The sequence below is a fragment of the Lupinus angustifolius genome, chromosome LG11 (genome assembly GCF_001865875.1).
Source record: "Lupinus angustifolius cultivar Tanjil chromosome LG11, LupAngTanjil_v1.0, whole genome shotgun sequence".
Classification (NCBI taxonomy): Eukaryota; Viridiplantae; Streptophyta; class Magnoliopsida; order Fabales; family Fabaceae; genus Lupinus; species Lupinus angustifolius.
In genome coordinates, this window is record NC_032019.1 from 15,870,445 (window position 1) to 15,881,187 (window position 10,743).

General features: G+C 33.0%; 2 protein-coding genes across 4 annotated transcripts; both read right to left on the reverse strand.

The window, feature by feature from the left end:
- Positions 1,190-6,211, reverse strand: LOC109359484 (B3 domain-containing transcription factor VRN1-like). 3 transcript variants are annotated; one of them, XM_019604168.1, is made up of 5 exons: positions 6,010-6,211; positions 2,496-3,027; positions 2,324-2,395; positions 1,907-2,052; positions 1,190-1,595 (listed from the first exon to the last, which is right to left on the reverse strand). In XM_019604168.1, exons 1-5 carry the CDS (start codon positions 6,115-6,117, stop codon positions 1,302-1,304), a joined length of 1,152 nt encoding a protein of 383 aa, XP_019459713.1. In that variant the 5' UTR covers positions 6,118-6,211; the 3' UTR covers positions 1,190-1,301. The 3 variants fall into 3 exon arrangements, with proteins under 3 accessions (XP_019459713.1, XP_019459711.1, XP_019459714.1); XM_019604166.1 differs by having other exon boundaries at positions 1,192-1,595; positions 2,324-2,407; XM_019604169.1 differs by having other exon boundaries at positions 1,204-1,556; positions 2,324-2,407.
- LOC109359485 (B3 domain-containing transcription factor VRN1-like) lies at positions 8,126-10,743 on the reverse strand. Its single transcript, XM_019604170.1, has 4 exons — positions 10,626-10,743; positions 9,712-10,132; positions 8,719-8,864; positions 8,126-8,598 (listed from the first exon to the last, which is right to left on the reverse strand). Exons 1-4 carry the CDS (start codon positions 10,698-10,700, stop codon positions 8,338-8,340), a joined length of 903 nt encoding a protein of 300 aa, XP_019459715.1. The 5' UTR covers positions 10,701-10,743; the 3' UTR covers positions 8,126-8,337.

Below are 10,743 nucleotides of genomic sequence, written 5' to 3' on the forward strand. Positions count from 1 at the left end.
CTTATGTGGATGAGTTGTTAAAGAAAATCATTGAGCAAGGTGGAGTCATATATTTGCTAAGATGGAGATTTTTGTGTAGATTTCCTAATGAGCAAGATATTCATCTATTTCAATCAAGATGGAGAATGTTGAAGATGTTTGAAATATGTTATTATATGAAATCTCACATTGTCTAGTATTAAAATAGAATAGAGTATCAATGTTTATATTGGACTCAGGTCCGTTGTTATTATATGCATCAGATAGAAACACCAACTAAAAACACTTCATGGGTATTTGGGTTTATGGGTGTGCTAGGACTTGTAATCTATATTCTCTAATAATATTTTGGTAGCTGTTTAGCGCTCGTGGAGATATAAGCACAATTAGCCGAACCTTATCTCTCAACTTTCATGATCTCTCTTCCAAATGTTATTTAAATATTTAAATACATGTCTGTCTGCTCTATTATTAATTACAAACTGATTTTGAGAATATCAAATATCAACAATTCCAACCTGAGCAATTATATAGCTAGGAACCCCTAGATTGAACCTTCCCTCGATAGGCATAATGTAAGCATGACAACCTCCAATGAAAAGCCCTCTCATTTAGGTGCACATTTATTGTCCCATAATGAGTCTAATTTCATATGCATTAATCTTATGATTGGTTGAAAAAAATATTTGAATTAAAATTTAATTTTAAAATATTTTTCTAACCAATCATATCTTATAACATATGGAGTGATAGTCATTAGGTGACCGAAGATGTTTGCCTTCCTCAAAAACCACCCACACGACTTGAAGTCCTTAATAAGTAATGGAGTATGCTATAAAATATTCTGGATTCATATGTCTACATATTAACTACACTAAGGAAGAGAAAAATAAGATTAACTACATTAAAAGTCATTTTCACCCCACTTAATTGAAAGAGTGATACATAGTTATGGAAACTAGCATCTCCAAATAGATTTTCTATTAGTGAAATAACAATCTATTATCCTAAATCATATCACATGTGTTGTTATAAACCAATAATAATGAAACAAAAACAACAATAATAATGGACGTTTATATGACATGTTTTCATTGGTATAAGTGTGATACCAAATCTCTATTGCTATTAGTAACCCTTGACAATAGTTACCGATAAATCATGCTATAAAATTATGATTAATAAAGATGCAATAAAAATTGAAACTTTAGTCCCAAGACTCCCTAGAAAAATATTAGGAATTCACATATACAAAGGTTAACCACATTAAAAGGTCAATTTTACCCATTACATCAAAGATGAGTGATACAACTTTCCCATAATTATGGATATGAGCCACCTCTGAAAATATGAACATCAAAGATTGCATCTTCTCTATTTATTAGCTCAAAAATACAAATATCTCTAACTTGCAATTTACTTTCTTCTACAAATAGGGACCAACCACTAGACAACTTGCTTGGAGTATTATATGGATAACACAACAACTTTAGAGGCCAAAATTTATTTCCAAGCTGTAATGTCACATTCTGCTTCTTCTTATTGAAGTACTTTCTGGTGAAATCAACTGGTACACACTGCATCAAATTATATTTTAACCACCATGGGATCAAAACCTAATAATGAAAGAAAAATAATAAGTGCAGGCTTTCAACTTGCATCATAAAAAGTTTCAAGACTAGAGTATCAAATTGCGGACAGCAGAATATTATAGTTGTGTTGATCTCCACATCATTCTGTGGTATTGAATGATAATGATGTGACCTCGGATGCAACACAACCATATTTGGGTTTGCATTAAAATTCAAAAGCTTTTTTTAATCACAAAAACTTTCATGTTGCAATCAGCATCGCAATGGCCGAAATTGGTGCAACCACGATCACAATTTAAAAATAGAGACAAATGTTTTATTTTGTAGAAACTTACCGGTCTGTTCTGTCCCAAATAACCTTGCACTATATCTACCATGAAAAAGGGATTTTGTGAGGTGAATTTCTTAGCATCTTTCAGAGCTCCAGTTATGTGTGTTTGGGGACTAATAGGAAGTGAAGTTTTTTGAGTTTCCTTCTCACCTGTGGTATGCCAACAAAATCACATAATCAGAGGATGCACTGTGTAGCATATTGAAATATACAGGTGATGTTTAGTTTGTTTGTTATCATCTTCACATGCTATGTTTTCACTAATAAGCAAAAATGTCACATTAAATATATATTACAAAAATAAAGTGCAAAAGCAATGTTTGGCCGCAATTATGGTTGTCAGCCAAATTTTCCCACAATTTTCCGTAATTTCAATAAACTTAACGTAACCATAATTTAAAACATTGGTCCAAAGATTTACCTTTCCTGGTAACATTAACCTTACTTTCTGCAACTGGAATTCTCTCATGTTCCAAGCAATTGACACCATCTCCTTCAATTGATTCTTAGGAAGAAATAACAATCATCACTATTCACTATGCAAATAAAATGTTCAAATTTCTCTGGATGAAATACCATATTGGATTAGTTACCTTGTGATGGAGGACAATTTGGTTCTTTACCAGCATATGCAAATGGTGATTTCTCAAAGTTTGTCCTCTGAGAGTGACTACCTTTAGTTTCAACACTCAGGTGCAATTTTTCTAAATTGGAGCTTCTTTCAACATCTCTTCTGTCAGTTCTAAGTTTCTTATATGGTTGAGGACATGACATTGGTGATTTTCGGCATGGTGCTAGTTCATCCAAGATTTCAACAGAATCATCAATAATCTGTTCAAGGTTGTTCTTTTCATCTTGAGTGCCATGGAAAGGATAGTTTATTTCAAGGGTACTCATGTCAAATATGTGTACATTGAAATGAGAAGTTTCCTCATATTTAAACAACAGCAAATGCCCATAATCTATTGAGTAATATGCAGCAAATTCTTTCCAACCCTTTTGAAACCAAATATCACCAACATGTTTGGTCCAATATACTTTCCATTCTGTGCCATCTGGAGGCTTGAGAAGCACTGGGTTTGATAGACCAACACCATATTTCCTTGTGAATTTGCTTGGGATCTTCTGCAAAGGAATTTCTGTCAGTATGCATAATGAAATTTACAAGCATAAGAGAGAAAATAAACTTGTCCTTTTCATAATCACTGATATGAATGACTCCTTACTATTTGCTAATGAATTCAGGTTCATGAAAGTTATATAGTTTGGTATAGTCTTACAGACTTATACATTGACCATGTTTTAAAAATTGCAGTTCTAGTTTCTGCAATTTTACCATTACTCTAACTTTCTCCGTGATACATTCATTTCTAATCTTATCTTATCTAGTATGACCCCTCATCCAATGCAACATTTTCATGTGTGTTTTAGGTGTGATGCGTGATACAAAAAAGTATTAGTTAAGCTTAAAGGGATGTTTTATAGCACAATTATAAGATCATTCAACTTATATGAAATTGAATGTTGGGTGGTAAAATATTAACAAAAGAATTTTCTAGTAAAGATACAATAACAATAACCAAACCTTTACCCCACTACGGGCACTCGGCTTCATGGATGAAATGACGCCATAGTGTTCTATCATAAATCATGTTCGTTGAAAAAATATTGAGCTCTAAGTATTTCTCATTATTTCCCTGTGATTTTTCTTGGTCTCCCTATTCCTCTGGAAATTGAACTAGCTTACATTTGATTTATCCTTCTTATGGATCTTCTATCATTCTCATCTATACATATCCAAATGATCTAAGTCACGATTCTACCATCTATTCTACGATTGGGGTCGTAATTTCCCCATAAAGATATTATTAATCATTTAATTATGTCTTGAAATTATAATGGGAGATATATTTTGAAACAATTTTTATTCTCTGCGTACAATTATTTTGTAACAGGAACTAATAATTTGAAAAGTTCTAACATAAAATTAACAAGCAGCTTTCTATCCAAAATGAAAACGTGACTGTAAACCATAATGCAGAGTCATTACTACTTAATTGGTTGTGGCGTAACCTCCAAGCCTTCATTATACTTAATTGCAACTCCTAAACGGTTTGATCAAATAGCATTACCATTCTAAATAACTCACATTTTCAATTTTAATGTTTCAATCCTATAAAACGTAGGCTTCTAAAGTTAATGCATGCAATTAATATATGGATTGAGATCCTCTCCCATTTTCATGTGCTGTTCTTCTAACCACAGTCATATATTAAGAACAAAATATATCAATGGTTCATGTCATCACATGTAATAGTTCTTCTCTCTAACTCTACCCATATTTTTTGTACTGGTTACTAAACTAATCCCTTTCGTGGTGCGTTAGGTGCGTGACTGTCTCTCCCTCAACAAGTGTTGCTCATAGGAATCGAACCCTTGACTCTTTCTGGGATGTAGTGGAGTTTTACACTATTAGAATATTGCGTACTTTTATTATCCATATAAGTAAAAGGAATTTTAATAAAAGCACTAGAGGTGATTGAATGTCAGTACATCAAAAGGCTTAACTAACAATCAGCTCACAGTAGGAAAAGATGAAAAACTAATCACAGACAAGTTAAACAGCTTCTAGAAACAGATTAAATTGAGTATTTATCTGTCATTTCCCTCTAAATCAAGTACGGATCAGCAAAAGTTCTACTTGCAATAGCATTGCAAACACCTTACTGGATTTGAAATCTATTTCGAACCAAGATATATAAACAAATCTTTGACATTGTTGGAGTAAATTTGATGCTAAGAATCAGTCTTTGACATGAGCAAAATTGGGCTAATTCAGTTCAAGAAAAATTCAGTCAACCTAAAACTAAAACCTGTTAACTGGGAAGGCAGCACCATGGCACAGAGGAAGGCAGTGGCGCGACTGCAAATGAGGCAGGCAGCCACAAGACAGTAGTAGATGGATTTCGGCACGATGTTGATGGAGTTCGGGTCAGGTTTGGAGTGAGGGCGAAGGCAAGAGCATTTGGGAGAGAACAGGGGGAACGCGGGATTGAACTTCAAATATGAGAGGTTGATTTTCGCATAGACATATATCGCAATCCTACCTCCATTACGGGAGAGGATCCTTTCTCCAATAAAAGTAGCCATTTTCAACCTTCTGAAAAGATTAAACGCCTTTCACTTTGCAACCTCCATTCCCATCTCAACATTCATCACCCTAGCAATTCCCTTCTAACCATGCGTATTATCATTTTAATCAATCCACTGTCATCAGTATAAACAAAAATCTTCTATACTCATTAATCCATACTACTTACTTTGCAACCATCCCATTAAAAGTTAACAATTTTTTAATGAAATCACTATTTTAAGAGCATTATAGAGAACAATGGTATAAAAGATTTCTACACCATAGTGCAGCAAGGACACTTGGACCATTTCTTTAAATTTACTTGACTTAGCCTCTCTCTTTGTTTAAGGTGAAATAGAATGGAGAAAAAAAAGGGTGAGAAAGAATGACTAGAATAATATACACAGGTCTTTTTTCTAATATAAAAAAATATGAATTAAAAAAGTTAATTGATATTATAATAAAATATATAATTTAAAATTATAACATTTATTTTTAATCGATAATAAAACAATAATTTTATTTCATTTCTCTTTATTTTAGGAACATTTTTGTATTTTAAGAGAAAGAGAAAAAATATTTTTTCTATTTATTTTCTCTCATTCTTTTCTTATAGCAAAGATCATAAAAATGTACTTTATTTTTTCTCTTTCTTTTTCTCACCTCTTTCTTTCTTACATTTTTTATCTCTTCTTATTTTCTCTTATCAACCAAATAAAACATTAAAAGATCTCATATATAGACAAATATATATCTATACCAAAGTGAAAAATCAACTTCCACTCCTCACTTACCCCAAAAAGACGTAGGATAGGTAATAAAACATGCGTTTTTATGGGTTTGGGGTGTCCTACAGAATTCTCTCCCTCACAATAAAACCCTCTAAAAACAAAAGGGAAAAAACAGAGAACTACAGGTCCAGATGTTTGATGTAATGCAGAAAAAAAGTAGATTAAGAGTAAGAAACTGCTTACAAGATTTCCATCTTCAATATATTTTCTGGGAATAATTTTATAGAAAAGATTGCAACTGGAAGTCATAGATGTTGAAGGTGAAGAGTTGAGAATTGTTTTGTATCTCATCAATGGTTACTCTTCACTGCTCTGAAGTGCAAGAGACTAAAGTGATTGAGATGCCTATATATCTTACTTAGTCAAACTATTTGTTTAAATGATAAAATTTATTTAGAGAGAAAACTATGTATTCTAATTATCCTTTCCAACCCGTTTGCCTTTATAAGTTTAATAATGTTACTGATGGGCCAGGTTTATCAGAGAAAAAGAAAAGATGATAAGGGTAAAGTGGGAAGAAGTGGCAAAGAGTTAGTTGCACTGCACATTTCTCTAACCAACAAGACAGGTGGCAGACAGAGATCCTGAAATCAGAGAGGAATGTTTGTATTATGGGTTCCATTTATTGGTGCGACACTTGTTGGGAGGGATAGTCACGCACTCCGAAAGAGATTAGTTCCTTACTCAAAAAGGCGAGGGGATAACCTTGGTATTACAAAAAAAAATGATTAACAAAATATCTACATATATATCATTTCATATGTCAAATTATATATTCATAATAACGACTTAATTTAAAAAGAGTATACATTATATTTAATCGGGTCTAGAATTGGATTCAGGTTTGAAAGTTGGCCTGATCGACATTTGGGTCGGATTAATCTTCATGTCTGGGGCTGATTTCTAGTTCAAAAAATAACCTGACCAATATTTAGGTCGGATAAGGGACAAACCTTACCGATGCCACACTCACCCTAGACAATGGTACAACAAACTTCATTTATTCTCATTGCCTTTGGTATATAAGCAATCTCATCATGATCATTGCCTTTTACCAAAACAATTTATTTCTATATTGATGATTTGATTTTGGCAAATGACAAATTGTTTTCATATAGAATTTGTGAAATATCACCTAAATGCATGATGTAAAATTAGAGATCGTGGTCCTCTAAAATACTTTCTTGGTGCGAAAGTAGCAAGGAAATAAAAGGGAATTATTATTTCTCAAAGAAAGTATATCTTAGACATTCTTTCAACATTGGTTTTCTTTCTTCCAAGTCCGTCTCAACTTTAATTCTAAAAAAATTCTAAATTTCGTCAACAAGATAGTAATCTTTATCATGCATTGTATAGAAGGTTAGTTGGGAGATTGCTCTATCTAACAAATAGCAGACTAGATCTTAGTTATATTGTGTAACAACTTAGTTAGTTCATGGTTTATCTGACTATCATTCATTATAAGGCCTTAACTAGGGTGTTAAGATACAACAAAGCTTCTCTTGGACAATGGCTCTTTTATTCTTCTACCTCTACTTTTCAATTCAAAGCCATTTCATGTTCATATTGGGAAGCTTGCTTAGGTTCAAAGAAATCAGTCTTTGGCTATTATATCTTCTTAGGGAACTCTCTTGTTTCATGAAAATCTAAGAATCGTCTTCTAAGGCAGAGTATGGAGCCCTAGCTTCTCCCTCATGTGAGCTTCAATGACTTACCTAATTGATTGAGTCATTCTCTGTTCCTTTCACCTCTCCAACACTACTCTATTGTGATAGTGACTCTGCTTGTCACAAAGCAAACAATTCTGTTTTTCATGAAACAGCAAGTACATTGACTTAGATTATCATGATGATTGTGAAAGACTTCAACATCATCTATTCCACTTCCTTGCCTATTCCCTCTCATGAACAGAGCATTGTAACAAGTGTACATTCCCTAGGTTTAGTTTTTAACAAATTTAGTGCATAAGGCTTGTAGTTTCAGCTTTTTCTGCAATCTATTCGTTTTCTTTCCTTTTCAGTTAAGTGACTGCCTTAGTGGCTTGCACTCGAAGCTATCCAAGTCTCTTGTATAAATGGTCTGCTTTGGCTCCCAAATTCAAAGAGAATCTTTATAAATTCATTCAGTTTTCGTAGTAAAAATTGCCAAAATTCAAGTTTGAGCATCATAAACTATAAACGTTTTCAATTAATTAACCAATTCTTAATGAAAAACATAGAAAAAATCAGAACATGACATAAACTAACAATAAATTTATATGCTAATCTTTTACAGATAAAAGAGTGCAGGAGACTTCCACCCGATGAGGTATGTGAAGAGTAGATATAAGCATGAAAACACTACAATAAGGAAATGATAAAACATGAAACAATAATAGAGTTCTGAAATCCCTAAACATACAACATGCATGTTCACATAATGGTTAAAATATTCAAGGATTAACTACAATACAAAGTCCATTCTAGTCAGAGGAGAGATATATCTTCACAAAATATCTTGATTTAAAAGCTCCTAAGGGATTGCATAATTGTGGCCTCTAAAAATATGAAGATCAAACACTTTATCTTCTATATTAATGAGCTCAAAGACACAAACATCTCCAACTTCCAATTTGTTTTCTTTAGCAAAAAGGGTCCAACCATTGCCGAATGAGGCTGACCCTTTTGACAAATAGCAGAACACCTTTAAATGCCAAAACTTATTTCCAAACTTTATCATCACATTCTGCATCCTCTTTTTAAAATACCTTCTGGCAAAGACAGATGACAAACTCTGCATCATGTGAAAGTAAGAACAGAACTTAACATTTTCTGAAAGTATAGTAGCAGTTGGAACCTTGTATGATATTAAAATTTCAGCACAGATAACTGTATCTGCATAACTTAAACTTACTGGATGGTTTCCATCAAGGTAACTCGGCGTTATATTGATCGTCACAAACGGATTTTCTGATACAAACTTCTTAGCTTCTACCAAATTTCCGTTTGTCCTAGGATGGGGACTAATCAACAGTGAAGTACATTGAGTTGACTTCCCATCTATAGCATGCCAACATATTAGTTAGTTTTAGATCCATTGCCATGCATCATTTGAGAACAACATTTGTTTTCTTCAATCATATTGTTAAAAATTGATACAAAGTTCTAGAAGAAACCAGCAAAAGTAGGATATAAGAAAGTCCTATGTTGAATACTTGTATTCTAGTAATTACTTCTTTATTGCTAAATAGCAGTGTTTTAAATTTCATTTCGCAACCGCAATTGCAGCCTTCTTTCTGCAATTGTGGCCGCGTCTTTCTACAACCTTCACAATTGCAATAAACACAACCTCGACAACATCCACAATTTAAAACACTGATCTCTAGTAGATTCTATCCAAATATTTTAGCATCGTCAGGATGCATCTAGAAGTGTGGATACCACCACTCTTTGGTGGTGTAGCTGACTGCCACATCCTAAAAATAGGATCAACATTTGCTGTACCAAAATAGTGTACCACTCCATATGACACTTGTTCTGATTGGTTGAAAAATATATATTTAAATTTAAAATATAATGATAAAGTATTTTTCTGACCAATTAGAGAAAGTGACATATGGAATGACACGCTTTTTGGGATAGAAGATGTGTTCCCCTATAAATAACCCAATGTTATATTCTAAATTCTTTTTAATCTAAGAACCAGGATTTTAAATTTGTTGTTTAACCATAACATAAAAAAATATCAACTCATTAAAAGGGAACAAAACCAAAATAAAGATAAGTAGTTATATTTACAGTTAGGAATAAAAAGCGAATTCATGACTACAAGTCTATATACTCATATTCAAAAGCTCATCAAGAATCATATCCATCAACATAGTAAGGTCTAATTTGGGTAAACTACCTTTACTTTGGGCATTCTGAAGTAAGTTCTTCAAATTGGGGCTAGCATTAACTTCTGTCTTATGCAAATGACGAGATAACATAGGTGCCTTCATTCTTTTCTTCTTCAGTGGAGATTCTTCATTCAAATTTTCATCTGACTCAACATTACTAATCTGGTTATGAAAAGGATATTCTACTTCAAGGGCACTCATGTCAAATATGTGTACCTCAAAATGAGAAGATTCTTGATATTCAAACACCACCAAATGCCCATAATCCAGAGAATAATATGTAGCAAAATCTTTCCAACCCTTTTGAAACCAAATCTTACCATCATTTTCAATCCAATATACCTTCCATTCAGTGCCATCTGGAGGCTTAAAAAATAATGGGTTTGGAAGAACACCACCAAATCTCCTTGTGAAATTGTTCGGAATCATCTGCAAAGAACAAGTTATTAGCATGCATCATGAAATTATTCATAAGCATATCATGAGATTTAACATGCAACATGAAATTTTTGCTTGTCTACCAACAAGTCGTTGGTATAGTAGTGTAAGGCTTCATTAGATCCTAAGAAAGAAAAGATCAAGAGTTTGATTCCTGAGAGTGACGTTCCTTACCCATGCATGTACCAAAAATCTCTACTTGTCTCATATTTTCTAATTAGTTAATTCAAATTCATAAAGGAGTTCATTGAGTATATTCAGGACCACATGCATGCTGCCAACTTTCACACCCCATTTGCCTCAACAAGTAGTAGCGAAGGTAAAAACAAAAACAAAAAAGCATTTTTGTAGCTGTGTAGTATTCTATGACAGCAAAAAGGGAAAAAAATAAGCTCATATTTATTTGATGTTTTAGCTCATATTTCCCAATTGAACATAGAAAGAAACATGAAAAAAGAGAGTATGAAGGTCAGAAAATGCTTACAAGATTTCCATCATCAAGATCTTCAAGACATTTTCTTGGAATTATTTTATAGAAACTATTGCAACGGGATTCCATAGATGCTGAACTGAAGACTTGTTGATAAGCTCTTTTCCCTCGA